The 19,863-nt window shown below is 38.1% G+C and overlaps 1 protein-coding gene across 1 annotated transcript in view; it reads right to left on the minus strand.

The window, feature by feature from the left end:
- Cntn3 (contactin 3) overlaps positions 1 to 19,863 on the minus strand; it is a 217,076-nt gene that overhangs the window by 20,232 nt on the left and 176,981 nt on the right. Inside the window, exons 13-18 of the mRNA XM_048354886.1 lie at positions 11,968 to 12,085; positions 10,852 to 11,010; positions 10,594 to 10,743; positions 9,075 to 9,145; positions 7,003 to 7,237; positions 4,655 to 4,770 (exon numbers count right to left, since the gene is read on the minus strand). Of these exons, the coding sequence (XP_048210843.1) occupies positions 4,655 to 4,770; positions 7,003 to 7,237; positions 9,075 to 9,145; positions 10,594 to 10,743; positions 10,852 to 11,010; positions 11,968 to 12,085 (849 nt within the window). The remainder of the gene's footprint in view (positions 1 to 4,654; positions 4,771 to 7,002; positions 7,238 to 9,074; positions 9,146 to 10,593; positions 10,744 to 10,851; positions 11,011 to 11,967; positions 12,086 to 19,863) is intronic.

The following is a 19,863-nucleotide window of genomic DNA, read 5'->3' on the forward strand; positions in this document are numbered from 1 at the left end:
TGCACCAATGATTCACAAATATCATCCTAGCTACTCAGTTAACTGAGATCTGGAGGACTATAGTTTGAGCCAAGGCAGAAAAGCCTGTGAGACTCCATTTCGACCTCACCAATGAAAACCAGGGCTGGAAGCATGGATCAAGTGGTAAAGCACAAGTCTAGCAAATGCAAGGCTCTGGGTTCAAATCCCAGTACTGAATCATCAACATGAGATACCTGACAGATCCTATTTGCCACCTGTAATAATAGTTTAGTAGCCTTAGTTGGCTAGTTTGAGTGTGATCTGGGCAGGGAAGTGTCTAAATTTCTTGGCATAGCAAACAGGAGGACAGGCTCTTGAGGGGTAGGTTACACACTGGAGGAAGAGGCCTAACTCAACAAGAAATCCTACACATATAGCAGCATCTTCCTCTCCTTTTTGGGAGGTTTCCTACTTTGCACCATCAGGTACCGTTAGGTGACTGTGGTAATTGGTCATGGTTGAGCAGTGCACTACAGTGAGGTGCTTTTATTTTCGGGGGTGGGGGTGGGGGAGAGACCATATTCTCGTGCATTTTCTTTTAGTACACTGTCACAGTTCCAAATTGTTCTACTTCCTATTAGTTATTGTTCTTAATTGTTCACTTTGCCTTCCTTGTAAAATAAACTTTACTATCCATGAAATATCTCCAGCCTTTGTAGGGTTAGCTGTAAACATCTGGTATGATTAGATCATGCAATGACTTCAATTAAGTTCAGTCTAAAACTATCTTCCTGTTAATCACAGAGGGTCACCAAGCAAGGTATGTAATTCCTATAACTCTGTGTATCTATCAAACACTGGTTTTTCAATTTCTTGATGAGATAATGCAATTTTTTTCTTCTGAATCATGAAACTATTTCAGGTCAATATATTTTATCTAGGTAAGTGAACAAAAACAAACCTGGAGACAGGATTAAGAATGTTATCTCTATATCTGCAAGTAATTTTCTTATTCAAAAAAAAATGAATGGTTCTGAAATGAAGAGTCCTTAATATCACTGCGGCAGAGAATTCACTTAATTTAAATGTAATGTGCAGTTTACAAAAACACCATATTGAAAAATGTTAACTTTCTTTAGCTGTTAAAGAACAGATATTAAATACAAAATACTCTTGCAATAGGAAAAAAACATTATAGGTGTGTGTTTGTGTGTGTGTGTGTACACATTTTTTTTCAGAGTGATGAGTATTTAAACTTAATTATTAGGCTGGATATAGTGAAATAAAAGAAGGCATGCAAAAAAAAACATTCAAAGAAAGTGTTTTGAAAAGATGAACTCAGAACTGTCTTCTACTCTTGGTTATTGCTCTCAGGTCTGAGAACTGCCTGAATGAATGTGGGTCATTGACTTCTGACCCCGTTTGGGGTTGAACCAATAGGAAGTAGTCAATGGGAAGGTGGAGGGTAGAAGAGCTAAAATATTTATTCCTCTACGTCTCTCAATGCTGAAATGTGGGTTAATAGGATTATCTAATTAAAAATACAATACTTCTAGGGTCATCCTTGTATGTTTACTGTCAAGCCTGCACACAGTAGCTTATGTAAAGGGTCCTTAAGATGGCTCTCTCTAGTACAAGCAGCCTTCCCACCTGTTCCAAAGCTCTGCAGTTTAGTCATGTGAATGCATTTTGCATTTGCAGATGTGTCTCAATGGGTATATGCGATTTTCCTATGTCTATTTAACTCTTGCTAGAGTGAATTCTTGACTGCAGAGCTGGGAGTAAGACAAAAAGCAGATATCTTTTCTTTCAGTGGAATTTTCTTAGAATAAATATGTATTCAAATATTTGACATCTCATATCCATTCTAATGAAAATATTGGGAAGGAGACACATTCCGTACAGCTGTTTGGAACAGGCGGTGTCGGGAAGTTCTCGTTAGATTCTGTGTTCTGTTCCAAGGTTTTGTTCCTCGGCCAAACTTAGAGAAAAATTCACTAGTTTCTTCTCAAATATGCTACTCTGTATTATTATTATTTTTATAAGAGTTGTCTTATTTCAATCATGTGCCAAAGTCTTTCTGTCAAGGTTTATTCTTTCTTCCTTTAATCTTTGTATTATTAATAAAAATTAACTGGACATATTTACAGGTGATATTTCAATGCTTGTATATACCAACTACAGATCAAATAACCTATTGAGCAATCAGCATTCCATTTCCTTATCATTTTTCTTTTGTTGGGAGCCCTTGAACTTCTCCCCTCTCCTTCAATAGAATTTTACAATAGAAATCCATGAAATTACAGCCGATTTTTAAGACACAAATGACTTTAAAGAAATTGGCAGTGTATACAACATTCAAGGACTGTGGTGCTTTTCCTCAGGCACCCAGTGTCTATGGGCTTAAAGGCTTTCTGTTCCTCTTTATCATGTCTGCTTCTCTTGTTTCTACCCAAAGGGCACACGAATAGATCTGAGCCTGAGGAGAACAGCTTAGCAGATGAAATAAATTGGAGCCCAGGGAAATGAGCTTCTCAACTATTGCTTGGTCAAACCAGAAAGAAAATTAGTCTAGATGCTAATGATGATATGTGCGCAGCATGCCACATGGTACCTGCTCCACCTGCGCTGAGATGAGGGAAAGGCGGCAGCCATTAACAATTTTAAAGCCGTTATGGGGAAGCTGCAACCCAGAAAGTTAGCCACATGACTGATAATTAAATACTCTGCTCAGGCATTTATTTTTCTAGGTTAATTTTTAAATCATTGGCTGAAACTAAGAAAGGACATTATTTTTATAAATCTTGGTAGAATTACACAAACGACTTTTTAAGCTATCCCCAATTAGCAGAGCTTTCTCCTAGCTTGTTTTCTTTGTCATACATATCGAGCATTGGGAGAAGAAATTTTTAATCACTGTTTCTCTTCAATATAGTACTCATGGTACATTTGGGCATTCTGTTCACTCCTTTTTATACCTATAGGCAATGCACTACATTTTAACCTGTAAAATAATATGAAGAAAAAAAATCCCTTTTGTTTTATTCTCCCCACTCCCTACAGAAAGGGCCACCATTGGGTTCACACACAGTAACCGTGTTGTTTCTACTTGTTGGTTTTAATTTTCTTTTCTTCCAATGAAATCTCATCTCAAAGCCAAATATTCAAAACAGACCAAGTGGAAGCTGTAGTCTCTCTGGGCTACTTTAACAAAGGCTGCTTTATCTCATTTAATTCTCAAATGAGGCTGCGAGTTACTGACTACTATTATCCTTGTTTTAACTGATCCTTGGAGAGGTTTAATAGCTTGCTCAAGGACATACAGCTCTGAGACAGCAAAGTCAGAGCCACATGGATTCAATCCACACTTAGTTTCATGGACGCCCTCCATAGAATACCATACCCAGCTCCGGACACCTGGGGAAGATCATTGAACAAAGGAGACAAGAGGTTGCTGTCCCTTGTGAGTCTTACGCAGTATCCTGGTGGATTTGAATGTGGGGTTGCCTAGTTCTGAACGGAGGTGAACTAAACTAGACTTTGTGATGGCTCCTAAAGGGTTCTGTGATTTTCTCTTTTTTCAATCAAACACTGTTTACTGACATGACATACAACAGCACAGTTCTCCTTTCATACAGAAGATTCTTAGTTGAACAACTCCTATTTGCTTAAATTTATAGACACAGAAATGGACATCAATGTGTCCCCAAGTTTTCTAATACCCAACAGCCACTGTGAACTCTACTACGAGACTTACCATCCCACAAGTCAACTAATTACTTTGTTCATTTATTTCTCTTCACTATTTCACAAAGTCTAATCAGGTCACAAATTAGGAGCCTGCCATATGTTTCATAAAGGGCAAAGGCATTTACACTGTATGTGTAATTTTCGATTATCTTTGCAGTCATTGTACAAAGGACTTTCAATTAAATAAATACCATATTGAAATCTACATTCCTATTCAGTTAAGGGGATGATCAACCATAGGTACTCTTAGGACTATTCTTTCAAAATCTTGACACAATAACTTATGATATTTGATTTGATGCCTTGATTTCCTGAAGTTTAGGGTGATCCTTAGTGAATGTGCAGACAGTGTTTGGTGTGGGACAAGAAGTTCATCTTTTCTATGGTCTTGTCATCAGCCTGGGCATGGCTTGTAGCAATCAGGGGCTCCAGCAAATATTGTAAGCCTCAGGTCATCCAAAACTTTTTCTTCTGCTTCTTTCTGTTACATTTCTCTCTTTTTACTTCTCCCTTAGTCAAGGCACATGGAACAATTATACACCTTTGAACCTTGCAAATAAACCTAGGAAGGAAGGTAAGTTACAGGCAACTTCTAAGGACCTTTTCACAAGCTCCCTTAAATATAAATTGCTTGGAATGGAGTATCTGCTTTAGAGAATTTACTAGGGAGAAATAAATTAATACTGGCCCTGGGCCTTTCCGAACATTCATTGTTTTTGCTTCCTGGCTGACATGAAGGTAAGCCACTATGACCTTTAAGGTATTTCTGCCCTGCCATAGGCAAGTCATGGAGCCAACTGATCATGGACAGATCCCGTTAAAATCACAAGTCAAAATACATCTTTCCTTCTAGTGCAATTGTTCATGTGATGTATGAAAACTCTTAACACAATTGGCAATATATGTGTGTATGTATATATATGTAAATTACAAAAGAAGTTACCTCATAGCCAAGTAAATGTCCATTGCTCAACTTCCAGGGAATGGTGTTCCATGACACCTCAATTTCTGAGGAAGACAGGCTCTGGGCAGACACGTGAGATGGGGCGACTGTAGGCTCTGATTAGAAACAAATCAAAATTCAGTGATAATTTTGGTTGTTAAGTAAAAATTACCTTTTTTAAGAGTGTATTTTAAAAAAATCATATTTTTACCATAAGAAAATTTATAATTTTTTCCATAAAAATAATTGAAAACATATACAAATGTCTTGAAAAGACAGCCTAGGAAGACAAGGCATCATAGCCATAAAGTTCCTTCTTTTGTAGCCATGACAATCTGCTCTTCCCTCTGTTGTACTAGTTTTCTTGGTATCTTCCTTTTCTCCCCTTCTTTCCTTTCCTTTTCTCCTTCCTATCTTTATTATGTGCCTCCATCCCACACTAGGTACTTGGAGATATCAATGCTCACAAATATGGCTTATTATTATTTTTAATGACAAATTATGCAAAGATCATTTACTCATAGCACCAAGCATATAAGGGGCAAATTTAAATTCTATGCATGGTATTTTTCTTGTGAAGGAGAAAGTCCATATTCCCATGTTGTTACACATTAAACACATCCCCTTAGTGATAAAAAGCCTTGAAATTGTATAGAGTTCATGGTGATCCTCCCCTCCAAGGGCATAGCTCTGAGCAGGAACCTTTGCTTTCTTATTGTCTGCTTCTGTATTAACTAATCTAGCATGCTAAAGCTAGGGTTCACTGATTCTGATATGGTGTCTGAGTTTAAAGATGAGGCTAGCAAATTTTCTCTTCTGAGACTCTGAATCTTGGTTTGAGAGAGGTATTTGTGGCCAATCAATCCAGTGTGGGCATTACCGAGAAGCAGATCATTTTCTGACTACCCAGAGATTCTGTGATGAGGATTTCTCATGAGGTTTGCTTTTTAGCTTTTCCTTTTCTTCTCTGAGATACCTTAGCATATTTCCAGTAAGCCCCTCACTTTTTTTCTTAGGCAAGCTGAATTTACTTCTGATGTTTGAAAAGAAAGAATTTCCACTAATTCAGTAGTGGAGGCAAGAACGGTAACAGGAAGGAAAGGTGAGGGACAAAAAAATGGGTTAAAAGGATGTAGCCGTCTCTTCCTTTCTGAACACCAGTCTGCAAGTCCTGGATGTAATAGTAGAAAGTGTCCAAAGTTCCCCAATTCTCTGCCACTAACTCACAAACATGGACTTCTTACCCGGCCTTCTAATTCCTAATCATTCATGGAAATGGGTCTTTGTTATGCATATAAGGTGCTTCTTTTTACTAAGATTTATTCAGGTAACTACTCTTCTCCCTCTCAGAAAGCAATGGATAGGGGGAAGGTGCTAAGGAAAGCTATTCTACTTATTATATTTGAGGAATGACAAAAATGTTGACTTTCTCTTTTTAATTTACTTTGATGACTGGAGAACAGGGGTCATGGGTTACCATACTGTCCCTTGGTTAAATGACAGCTTTTACCACTTATTAAATATATTTTAAGTATCAAAATCATCTTTTTAATGAATATTTTTGTGTCCATTTTCTTATTTGTATGTGGGGAATCATAGCCTACAATAATACCTACAACATTCATTTGAAAATTCAAGTTCAGTTGATGCCCAGCTAAAGGTAAGCAGGCATTCAGTACATTAGCTCCTGCTAAGTACAGGGGATAGCAGATCCTATCAAGTGGTTGTAAGTCCATAACATGGCAGTTTTGTATGATTTCCCCTAAATTTGTTACTGTTTTCTAAAGAGGTCTCGAGAGAGAACATGATTGTCAATGTCTGGAGCAGGTGTAAAAGAAAGCAGAGGATTGGAATCTCCTTAGAGTAAAACACACACACACACACACACACACACACACACACACACACACACACCTGTAGTAACACATCCTTCACTGTTATAGGCTTCCCATCTCTGAATGTCACAGTTTTGGGGCTTACTCTTATGATAATGTCCTTTACTCAGACTACCAGAACTACTATAAAGTCCCATATCAGGGCAGTTCCAAGGAGCAGTGTTGTCCTTGAACCAAGATGAAGATGATGAAGATGCTGTTGTCTACTTCACAAGCTGGAATTCAAGACAGATTCACAAAGAGTTTTAACTGATAGTCACTTCTTGAATTACTCATCAGGTCTTAAACATCCAGCAACTTATAAGTGTTCCTTATAACCTACAGTGAGAATCTTTCTACTGTGCTTATTGTTCTTTGCAAAAATTTATCTGTCGTCACAAGGAACTTCCAAGTCATTGTTTCAGCACAATCAGGGGAGTGGGAGGTCACACTCATCAAACTGTCTTTCCATACCTTCTTCCGCAGAAAACACTGTCATTACAGGGCTAAATGGTCCTTCACCTTTGTTATTATAGACACCCACTTTCACTTCATAGGGTGAGAATGGTATGATGCTGTCATTCCTAAAGACGTATCTTGGGGTGTCTGGAGACGTCACCACTGTCTGGATCCAATTGGTAACCCCAAGGGGGCGGAAAGCAACAACATAGCCAAAACCTTCACCATTCTGTAGTTCTTCAGGGACTGGCTATAAAAGAATAGACAGGATAAATCACCTTTACACATAATGGTAAGGCAAACATGAATAGAGCTATGATCTTTAGTTTTTTTATGAGTCATCAAATAATAATCTACATTGTACTAAGTATAAGTAGTTGGACTGTAAAAGGAGAAAAAGAAGCTGGGTTTATAGCGTGGTGGTTGAGTACTTGCCAAGCATGTGTGAGACATTTGAAAAAAAAGAGGAGAGAAGTAAAATGCAAAAGAAGAGGAAGAGAAGACGAAGGAGGAAGAGGAGGAAAGAAGGAAGAGGAAGAGACTGAGAGGAGGAAAAAGAAGAGATAGAAAATATCAGTGGGCCATATAAGTCAGCTTCTATTAAACACACAAGTATCAGTCATCCAGATAATAAACTAAATTTTCTCTGATAAGTCATACAATCTATGCATCTTATGGCCTAAGTTAGGACTCCTTAATAGACATACTTCATATCTTATGTCAAATAACAGTGGTCAAGTATCTAATGATTTTTGGAGATAAATCACAACTTGGTATGATGTCTAAATTCAAAGAAGTAGAACAAAGCAATGAAAATAAATGTGACCCACTACATCTAAGGTTGCATGTGGTCCTGTGGAAACGTTTGCTGACATTCCATCATGAGATCATAACTTTTATTTATTTATCAACATCTTCAAATGATGCAGATTGACTTTTAATATACCCATCTTTTAACTTTAAATGTACTGGGCCAGAGGCATGGCTTAAGTAGTAGAATGCCTGCCTAGAAAATATGAAACGGAGTTCAAATCCGGAAAATCTCTCTCCCCCAATAACCCCTAAGCAAAATGATTATATTTTCCTAAATCACAGTATCAAACAAAGGCCAAAGACCATGATGCAAATGGATTCAAAAACCTTCTGGAATATGCCACATCTACCCGTGGGATAAACAGCTACAGGACAAACTCTGAAGACACAGAACACAGCCATTAGTAGACTGTGATGTGATACCAGCCAGCCAGGAGAACCTAAGCACCTTTATTATCCCTATGTCTTTGGAACAGGAGGAGGAAGACTCAAATAGCAGGATGAGTGGTTGGGAGAGTGAGTATTCACAAATATGAACAAAGCCCATAGAAGCAGCCGTGTCATGAGCACAAAGGCAGCCACTAATCATACCAGCCAAACCAAGTGTAACACTACTAGTACCAGTGCTACAGGGCGGTTCCAACCAACCTCACCATCACCAGCACTCTTGGAATCACCAGAACCACTATTACTTCCTTTACTGGCTATATGACCACCAGCAACACCACACCAACAGCACCACAACAAACACCTCTATTATCTGCTGTACCACCGCACCAGCGAGGACACCATGAAACCAAGCATCCAATGCTGCATTGCACCAGCAGCTCCATTTACACCCAACCAGAACCATCACTAGTGCCTGGATCACTGGTGCCCACATTAGTACCAGCAGCAGTACTGACAGTTCCACCACTGTCAACAACAGTACCTGAGCCTGTTCAGCTCAAACCGCCATTACCAGGATCAGTACCAGCCGTGCCACCAGTGCTACCATAAGGCCACCAGCAGCAGCACCATTCGAATGACCACTACCACCAGTGACAACAGCAGCATGAGACACCAGTGTCACCAGCACCAGTGGAGCCACCAGAACCCAGGTGCTACCACTAGCACCAGTGCTTCCAGCAGCATAACCATTATGACCAGTGCTACAACATTACCACTACTAGTAGTACCTCAACTATCACTGCCAATACCAACACCACCCAGCAGTCTGTGAGCACTGTGAGAGGAGCAATACCCCATGAGGAAGATGCTGCCCAGACACTTACATCCCAGGTTATCACTAGTTCTGACCGGCTGCCACCTCCTCCACTGACTTCGGAAGGAGGTACTTCTGGAACTGTTTGGGGTCAGAGAGACAGACAGGAAACTTTATTTGCATGAAGCACTGAAAAGAAGACTCCGTGTTACTTATTTTGAAAATCTGAATGTTTCATATTCACATACGAATATGTATAATTATACATGCTCCCATTATATTGATATACCCATAAGTATATACACACACACATATTTAGCTATAGATCATTGGTAAGATCACCAAGCTAATTTCTATGTACATGAAATTGTCAATGATCTGGGTGAAGTCATCACATAATTTTATTAAGATGAAGTCATACACAAAATCTCTTACACAGTAAGGAAAATAATAAGGATTCTGGAACCAGGGTGACGGTTAATAAAACAAGGGAAATGATTCACTAGAGATGGAGGAGAGCAATTCAACATGAACACAGAACTTGAGACTTTTTCATGGAATGACGTGTCTCAAATTGCCATTGGCTCTAGGCAATCATGATGCAGAATGGAGCCTTCCAATCTTGTTCTTTATAGGCTTTACAATGACATCCATTTCTCACCTTTATGTTTTATGTTTAGTGAACCCTATGACCCTACACTGTAAGTTCTGTGAAGGTCTTTTCTGTATTCACAGCTGCAGCTGCTGGGCATATAGTAGACACTCCTTAAGCATGAATGAGAGGAATAACAAAGCAGGCACACTCTCCTATTTCTAACAGTACCCAGCTTATACATTATATGCACTGCCTCAGTAAACCAGAATCATGAAGATTATTAGAGCCACACACTCCATTCATGTGGACTCATTTGGTTTGCTTCCTGAAGTCCTGTGCTCGCTAGCTCTACCTCAAACATTTCTGTTAATATTAATTAATTTTGCAGGTTTGAAAAAGAAGTCCTCATATCCCCTCATCTTTCTCTAGAATGAAATAGCATGTATACTTGCAAATTTTGAGTTTTAATGTTAGGATAGTTCTAGAATTTGGGAAGATAGTTTGATGGTTCCTTTCCCTAGCTGCTGCACATGCAAATTCTTAACATAATCAGTTGCTTTTGCTCATTTGGGAAGCTTGGTGGCAGAATGAGATTTCCTGGTGACAGAACTCCTGAATGTCATTATTTTACCAATTTGTCAGTGCTTGTTATAAATGAAAATAGCACAGCTCCTGCTAACTGGGTAACTATGTCAGATAGTAATTATAACCTTAAGTGACAAAAACATATTCACTCAACATGCACTAATGATCATTGATGATGGACTGAACTCTTGGAAATGTCACATTCCATCAGAATCAGTTACATATGTTTCCTTTGACAAATGCCAAAAGGCAAATTCCTCTATTAGAAAGGTCAGGTAATTGTGACAATGCGTTGTTATTCAGATAAATTCCCTACTGGTCTAGAGACCAGAGCCTAGTGAAATGGAAATGAACAACTCAGGGAGATCCGGATCTATTCACCCATTACTCAGAAAACAAAAACACTAACCTGCCTCTTCAGTTCTTACTTTTTCTGAGGGTAAACTGGGCTCTCCACCTCCAATTTTATTACTGGCTACAACACGGAATTCATATTCCACCCATGGGTTTAACTCCACTACTGTGGCTGCATGTGTGCCGCCATCAATGACTTCAGGCACTGCAAAGGAACAGTTGGGAAGATAAGGGTCTGTGGCCGAGGCCTAGTGCTGACTGGAAGTCAGTGTACGTGTGCCCATGGCATCATCTTCATCTTCTGCCCCTTTACCTGTTGTGACGGTCTGCCAGCCCACGGAGAAGGGTGTCCTAGCCTGAACTGCATAGGACATAACGGGGCTGTGATTATCTGTACCTTCTTCCCAAGAGAGCTGGGCCGTTGTGTCTGTAATTTCATCTACCTTCACATTTCCTGGGGGCCCAGGTGAACCTGGGGACAACAAGAATGCAAATGGTGGGTAGTTCATATGCGTCATCCCTTCTACTAAGTGACATGTGTCACGGGACCCCTTCACTCCAACCAATGAATCCCAGTTTTTTCAAATGTACTGGGGGAGAAAGGTCACTTTTCTAGCCCTAATAACTACCAATTATTTTATATTCCCATTGCTAGATCTTTTTTTTTTTCTGGTGCAATTTATTTATTCATCCATTCTTTTTTTTTATTTATAACTTCTTTTTTTTTTTCTCAAATTTTTTATTATCAAACTGACGTACAGAGAGGTTACAGTATCATACGTTGGGCATTGGATACATTTCTTAAATGTGGAAAGACAATCCAGTAATTCCACAATCACAAAGCTAATGATTTGCAGATAATATCTCACTTCTTAGGTTCTACTCAGCAGGGTTCCTGCACCTTTCTGAAGTCTATGTTTGTCACTTTGGGTGGGAGGCCTTGCCCTTAAACCTACTGGCCCAGTTCCATGCTTTGTAGTTTGTCACCCTGAAGTATTTTATTCTATGATGTACTTTACTCATTTTATCTTCAGCTTAAGAGCAAATCAATTCCCTGGCCAGTATCTCAGATTGGGAAAATTTCTGGACATTCTGAATAATTATAATTTTTTTGGATGTATACACATTCAGACTATATTCCCCCCCAGATTAAATACATGTGCTGAATTAATGACAGGCTCAAAAAAATCAGCATAGCTGTAGAACATCCAGTTATAATGAGAGCAACTTGGAGGGTGAAGCTGGAATAGGTTTGTATTTCTTTCAACGAACAACTCTCTGGGTTCCCTGGAATATGGCGGTGGGCAGGGAACAAGCTATGGGGTACAGCTTGTAAGCGTACATACTATTTTATCACAGTTTCTCCTGCAGGGGGCAAAGCTCAGCTAAGACAGGAAGGTAAACAACCTAAGGAGACATGCATGCTTACCTCTTACTATGAGCTGAGCAGCAGAAGACACACTGTCCACACCACTTTGTACCATACAGACATACTTCCCACTGTGCTTCAACTGGATGTTTCTGATCATTAAATCACCAGATGAACTCTGGTGGGGGAGAAAGCAGGTAAGGCATCAACATTATTTACTTTAAAAAATAGCATAAAGAATCTTGAATGATATAGCCAAAACCACCATTGCCATGAAAGCTGTAGGGATAGAGAAAACACACATGGTACTAGAAGGAAGATGGCTGCAATCAAAGGCATGAAAATAAAAACAAGTTAAAAGCCATCCATGGCTATAGACCAATATTTCTGCAGACAAATAAATGACTAGCTTTCCTCCTGAGTACTTATGGCTTCAAAAATAAATGAGAACAGAGATTACAGTCTCAGAGTCTATTGACTTCCACCAGGGTAACAATTCTTTTATTCTCTACTGCTCAGCACCAGCTTAACTCTTTTCTCTGGTTATAACCCCATTGCAATTATCTGCCTAAGACGGAGAGGGAAGCATTTAGGACTCTAGAGGGAGATAAACACAGCACAACTGGGGGATTGCCATGGTTGAAACACTTCTGAACACATCGGAGCTTAAAAAGGCTAACAGCTTTTAATTCCTTCAAAAGCTACCAAATTTAGGGACAGGCAATCTAAACCCCTTTCCATGTAAAATAAATTAAAACATCTTAAATCTTGAAAATAACAGTTACCCATAAAGACATTTGTTGGGCATCCCTTAGCATCACTTAACAGAGCAAATGTATTTCTAAAAGTTCAAAGTGAAATGGTCCTTGTTTAAAGGGAAATATAAAATCATGTTCATAAAATGACTAAGTTCCAGCCAGTTTCATGTATTAATAAAAATGGATTGAAATAAAATAATCTAGGAAGTAAAGCCCTTTGAAAATGATCATCACATTCATATCTGACCTGGTAGAGAGAAAGAAAGTAGTGTTTCAGAAGCATAATTAAAAAGATACTTTTATTCTTGGGTTTTATAATAAAATGGATGGATTAAAAGATAAATTCTACTCTCTTGTTTTAAAGTAATTTTCTAAAAATCTTCTTCGGGGTATCTTAAAATATTACTCCCTATTCTCTGGGTTCTTAATGGGCTCCACACTCTGTTAGCTGGATCAGATGGCTTTAGATGGAATGTCTTGAGAAGTGGGAGAAACCAGATGTGAGGTGATTGATGGTTACAATTAAATGATAATCCCAAAACTGTGAAGTTTGCACATTTTACTTTCATCAAGCTGAACTTTTTTCTTTCCCTCCCTTCTACCCTCCCTTTCTCCTCAGGGGTATGTAGAAATGTATCCCCAGGACAAAACCTGCAGAGCTTGCTGACCTTTCCAAAAGTCTTCAGGTTTTATGAGTTGCATACACTCACAGGGGCATCGTTACCTGTACTACAGAGATCTCTTATTCCCAGGAGGACTGTTACTGCTAAATGCCATCAAAGCACTGGATTGAGGATACACTTCCTTACCTTTATTTGCTTATTTTGAAAGCAGTTGGGTAAAAGGATTTTAACAGGACTTTTCACAAGACCGTGTGTGTGTGTGTGTGTGTGTGTGTGTGTGTGTGTGTGTGTGTGTGTGTGTGTGCGCGCGCGCACACGCGTGCGCTATTTCTGGGGCATGAACTCAGTATCTAGGCAATGTTACTGAACTTTGAGCTCAAGGAGCCACAGCTCTATTTCTGGCTTTTTGGTAGTTAATTGGAGAGAGGAGTGTCAGAGACTTTCTTATCCAGGCTGACTTTGAACCACAATCCTCAGATCTCAATCTCTTGAGTAGCTAGAATTACAGGTGTGAGCCCCAGTGCCTGGCTTAACAAGACTTTTTTTTTTTTTTTTTTTTTTTTTTAAAATAGAACATTAGCTGCTTTTCTCTTTTGAAGGAGTAAGGAAGTGTCTGGTGTTGAGATTGTAGCTTCTGCTGATTTTTGGTACTGACAGAAAAAGGGAAATAGCTAGATCACACACACACACACACACACACACACACACACACACTATAAAGACAGGTAGTCTGACCCATCTTCAGAGGAAATATAATTTATAATTTTTGCCCTACAGGGTAGGAAAAGACAACAATATGATACGACCATCTTAGAGTTGAGTGGATAAATAAAAAAAAAAAGAGGAAAATAAAAGGAAAAATGAATAGGTATTCTCTCTTTAGTTTCTGTTCATTTCAATTAAATATATTTTCATCATTTATTTTCTATTGCTTTGTCTTTCTAACTGTCTTGTACTGGAAGATTAGGTAGTAATAACAGTCACATTAACAAAAGTAGACCTAGTGCTTGCCATGTTAGATTCATTCAAGGACACGGAGCTGTTTTAATAGATGATTGTTGCTCTCCAGAATGTACAAGTTACACTGACAAATTCATAAAGTTTCACAAAAGTTAAATAAAATCACATAATATACATCATGTATTTGACTATGCATTGATAATTTGTGTGATTTGGTAGCAGAGAAGAGCAATCAAGAGGCATTTATGAAGTCTATACTCTTTTTCTACATGCTCAACTTTGGATAGAATCACAGGTCAAAGCAATCATATGACACCTTTATAATTATTTTTTTTAATAAATATTAAAAAATTTACTATTAAAATACTAAATATTTAATTTCTTCTATTAAATATTTATTTCAGGTTATAAGTATAATGCATCTTGAACAATGTCATCCCTTCCTTCATTCTCCCATATTTATGTAAGATGTATAAGACTTAGATAAGAATAAATAAATAATTAATAAATAAATAAATAAAATAAAATAGAAGTATAGTTAACTGAATTCTGAAATAAAGAAACAATCCAAATTGAACTCTTAAAGAGATTTATATAAGACTATAATTCTTAACTGTAATTTCTTCCTTAAAATAAATATTTAATAATAACAATGAAATTAAATGATACCAACATGTTCTAAAATTTCTTATCAAGATGTGATTATTTCTAGGCACTCCAAATATATAAAAAATCCCCAAGGATAGATTCATATGCATGAAATAAATTTTTCCCATAAAGTTATTACTGTTAGAGAATATAGCTATTCGTTTTCTGTGACTAAAAAGTATAGAAGAATACCCAGAAAAAAACTAGGCTCTATTTATCAACATACAGTGCACTCCAAAGATTAGTTCATAATATATTTCTTAGTAACACTGAATAATATTTGAACATATTTTGAAACATGATTGTTATTTGTTAGTGCATAAAATAATTCATAGAAAATGTGGGTCACTAATAACCTTTTAGAAAATTTTTGGTAATATCAACGTTTTTTATATATAAAAATAGCATTTGTTCTGGGAGGCCAGATGCCCATGTCTCATACCTGTAATCCTAGTTACTAAGAAGGCTGAGAGCTGAAGATCATGGTTTGAAGCCAGTCTGGGCAGGAAAGTTTGAGACTCATCTCTAATTAACCATTAGGAAACCAGAAGTGGCACTGTGAATCAAAGTTGTAGAGCACCAGCATTGAGCAATAAACCTCAGGGATAGTACCCAGGACCTGAGTTCAAGCCCTAAAACTAACAAAAACCAAAAACCCAAACTCAAGCCAAACCAAACAGCAAAACCTCCCCAAACTCAATTGGTTCTCTGTTGAAATATTTTGCTAGTCTTTGTTCCTTTTCCCAAACTTTCCACACCCATTCTTTCCTCAAGTAGAATGGGCTAGAATTGGGACGGTGATGGGTTAAAGTTCCATTTTCCTTACCACTCATCCTAAAGCCCCTTAAAATCCCTCTCTCAAAGATCAGCAGGGTGCTCCTCAGTCCTTGGTCCTTGGTATACATTGCTGGCCTCAGTGTAAATGTACCTTTATCTAAGAATAAAATATATAGAACTAGGAAAGTGGAAGGGAATATCAAAATCGAGAGGGAGACAAAGGATAAAAAATACAAATGACTACAAAAGCAATACTTACAAAACTGTTTGGTAGAAACCAACTGAACAACTCATGGGGGGGGGAGAGGGAAAGGGGGAGGGAGGAGGAGGGAATGAGGGAGGAGGCAACAAACAGTACAAGAAATGTACCCAAGGCCTAACATATGAAACTGTAACCTCTCTGTACATCACTTTGACAATAAATAAGGAAAAAAGTCTTTTATGTAAAATTGACTTGGGCTATGGAGAAAGCAGTGAGTTACACAAAGGCATTGCCACTTAAAAAATAAGACCATTCATCCAAAAACTATTCCTTAAGCAACTAATATACTTCACTTACTTGGAATACAATGCTGAGGAGAAGAAGTGCTGGCATGTATGGAGCTGACAGCTAAGTGAGGCTACAAATCAATGACTACAGTGCTCAGTGTGAAATTACAGAGTATTTACAAGCTTAGCATGTGGTGAAGCCACTAATTTCCTGGGGTTCCAGTGAAGATAACTGAGCTAAGATGTTCAGAAGAAGTAAAATTTATCTCAACCAAAAATAGCTGAGCTTGACTGTATGCACCTGTCCCAACCCGCCCCCCCCCCCCACGTGCTATAAACATAAATACAAGGATCTCCATCCAGGCAGGCCAACAAAAATGTAAAATTCTATTCAAAAAATAACTAATGCAAAAAAAAAAAGATTAAAAAGACTCTCAGGGAACTGTCTAAATTGAGATGCTGTCTTAAGAAATTTTGTCAGTTGGCCTCAAACCAAGATGCCCTGATCCCTAGTAGCTAGGATTATAGGGTGGAGCATCTGAGCCTGGTTCAGCATCTAGATTCTTCTTCAGTTATTTGCTCATCAAACCATAGAAATGTCTCCTAGAGAATAAAACATCACATTTACAAAACATGTAAGAGGTTTATACCCATAAGTGAATTTATAAAAGATCTTTGAAATAAATGTTAAGGAAAAATCTAGCATGCATCAAATTAAATAGGAAATGGATCTCATTAACTTTTCTTAGTGATGACACGCATGTAATTTACAAAAGAGTACACTTTAAAAAAAACCCAGTAAAACACTGCAGGATGTGATAACCACAGCAGGTGAAATTAGTAAGCAGACAGATCACTACTAATTTCAGGTAGAGTGGAAGTACATTGTGAGATCAACCATAAAAAGAAGCAAAGTACAAACTAAACTACAGAAATATAAGAACCTCTTAAGATAATGCCTCTGTAGCATGATGTTTGAGTGTAACAAATCATCAAAAAATCTAATTTTCTACTAAGCATTCTACATATAAATGCTGCAGTTGGACCACCAACAAGCATAATTTTCCAACTGAAGGAGAAATACAGTTTGGGGCTATTTAAAAGACAAAGTGGAAGAGGAAGCCCTCCTGCTTTGTCTTTATATTCTTTAAAAATCATTTTTATTTTACAGCCTGAAGAGTTTTCAATATTAATCATTTATCACTTCACTGGCTTGTCTTCCAAATGCGGACATGGCCTAGGTGCCTTAAAAACAATGGGCACACAGATGCCTTCTAGAAACTGGATGATAACTTCCTCCGTGAAATACATGGGAGGCACATGATGCAGCCCTGCCTTTCTGACCAAGCAAAATCAACCTCACCTCCATCAACCTCAAATGGCTCCCTCAAGGTCACCTTTCATACAAATGTACTCTGCTCACCTAAGAACAGAAAGAATTGGCGGCCATTGAACCATGGGCACAAGGCCTACCATGGTAAACAGTTTTAAATCTTCTGATTAACAATTTCTACTGTCACTTGGTTGTCTGAACAGGTGAAATTTATGGCAGGTAAGATGCAATCCATTAATAGAAAAATTTACTTGACTTTCTTCAGTACCAATAAACTGGAATAATTGTTCCATTAGAAGATTTAGAGACTCAGCATGCCTCTTCCTAGAGGTTTCCAAGGAGTGACACATTACAGATCACTCAGACTTGGCGAAAGGCACTTCATGCATATTTTAAGTTGGACCAAATGTCTGATTTGCTACACAGGTGTCCATTTTTTTCAATTTCAACAGCCAGTTTATATCCATAACTTGAACTTGAGAATTCTGTTTTCTTCTGTGATGGATCATGGGTTGATAGTCAGAAATTGTTGTAGATAGAGATAGACAGGTTGACTGATAGGTTGATTGATAGGATACTGAGTTTTAAAATCAGAGCCTTCTGTATGCTAGGAGTATGTTGTACCCACAGAGACAGAATCTCATACACTTTGTACCTGAGCTGTCATGTAATTATTATTCTCCCCAATCTCAGCTTTCCATGTAGCTAGAATGAAAAGTATGCCCCAATGGGACCTCTGGGGAGCCTCAAGGAACATGCATTCCTTAAGCAACAGATGGGAACCTGTCACCTCAGCTTCAGGGCCTGAGGCAGCAACAGTCATTTGGTTGCGAGACACAGTTCTCTTAGAGGCTAGAACATAGCAGGTCATACATCTTCATGTAAATTGCTAGGCTGGTGACATCCAGTGTCTATAACATGCTCTCTCCTTGCCTTTACTTGGTGCAAGTGCTGGTATAAGTAAATGCACTGAACTACAGTGTGGCTGCTTTAGTATCCCAGACCTTATGATATGGACAGCCCAGCATTCGTGTGTGTGTGTGTGTGTGTGTGTGTGTGTGTGTGTGTGTGTGTGTGTGTTTTCCTCAATCTCCTACTGTCTTCCCGCAGAGACAGTTTGATCTGGCTCCCCAACTTTTCTACCCAGGATACCCTTGAACCAAGATACTCCTGTGTTCAGCAGCCAAGGATTACCGGCGGGAGTCATCAGTTCCAAGTTTACCAGAGTGTCTTCTATGCTTGTTATTAGAATCATGCCTGAACAATCTGCTTGTACCAAATGCTCTATTATTTACTTGATTTTTCTTGAGTTGCTTTCTTAAGCTAATATGCAAATTGATATAGACTATGTATATTTTCATCTGAAATTAGAATCTTCTCACAGGATTAATAGTTAACTGCTCAAATGAATTATAAAGCATACAAAAATAACATGAGTGGGTACTGAAAGATACTGTAGATAGAGTTTGAATACTGTCAAAAGCCCCGAGACCAAGGCCTGTCTGTGCTCTGTTGATTAAAAAGAGAATTAGACAATGCTAATGACAAATGTAACACTACACCAAACCACTCTCCTTGATTTAACCAAAGTGATTTAAATAAAATTGAAATAGAAGAGCGTTCTCATTCTGTGATATATTATTTAATGCTGCCCTTTTCTGTGCATGGTTTGTGTTTTGAAAAATCACTGCTATACACTTTGTTAAATTCATTATCTCTTAAGGCTGTCTTTGCTATTAATTTACTTGAGGAATATTTTTAAAAAAGTATCAGAAATGCCTGGGCCACAACCCAGGAAAAATTTAGTCAGAATGAACTGGCATACATGACTCTAATAAGCAGTTACAGTAAGCTCCTGTGAGTCTACATTGTTCAGTCCTCTTTCAACTAAAAATCTGCAATTAATAAACACATGAAGAAACAAGTTAGGCTACAGATTATTCAGCTATATACTGAATATTTGAGAAACAGATAAAGTGTGTCTATACCACATGCTCATTTCATTTTTCTTCTTTTTTTAAAACCTCCACAGGAGTGCTCTACCACTTGCTCCATACCCCGTTACATTTTTACTTTAGTTATGATTGAATAGGGTCTTACATTTGTGTTCAAGCTGCTTTGGTACTGCATGGTTCTCCTGTTTATATTTTTCACAGATCTGAGATGGCAGGTACGTGTTACCACATCTAGCTTGTATTGGTTGAGATAAAGTTTCTCTACATTTTGCTGGCTGGCCTTAAATGGAAGTCTTTCAAGTTCCTAAATTCCCAGTAACTAGAATTAAAAGTGTGTGTTAACATTCCTAGCTACAATGCTCATTTCTTGAGATTACATTGCCTTAGTATGCTCAACATAGTCTTAAAACTGA

The sequence above is a fragment of the Perognathus longimembris genome, chromosome 10 (genome assembly GCF_023159225.1).
Source record: "Perognathus longimembris pacificus isolate PPM17 chromosome 10, ASM2315922v1, whole genome shotgun sequence".
Lineage (NCBI taxonomy): Eukaryota > Metazoa > Chordata > Mammalia > Rodentia > Heteromyidae > Perognathus > Perognathus longimembris.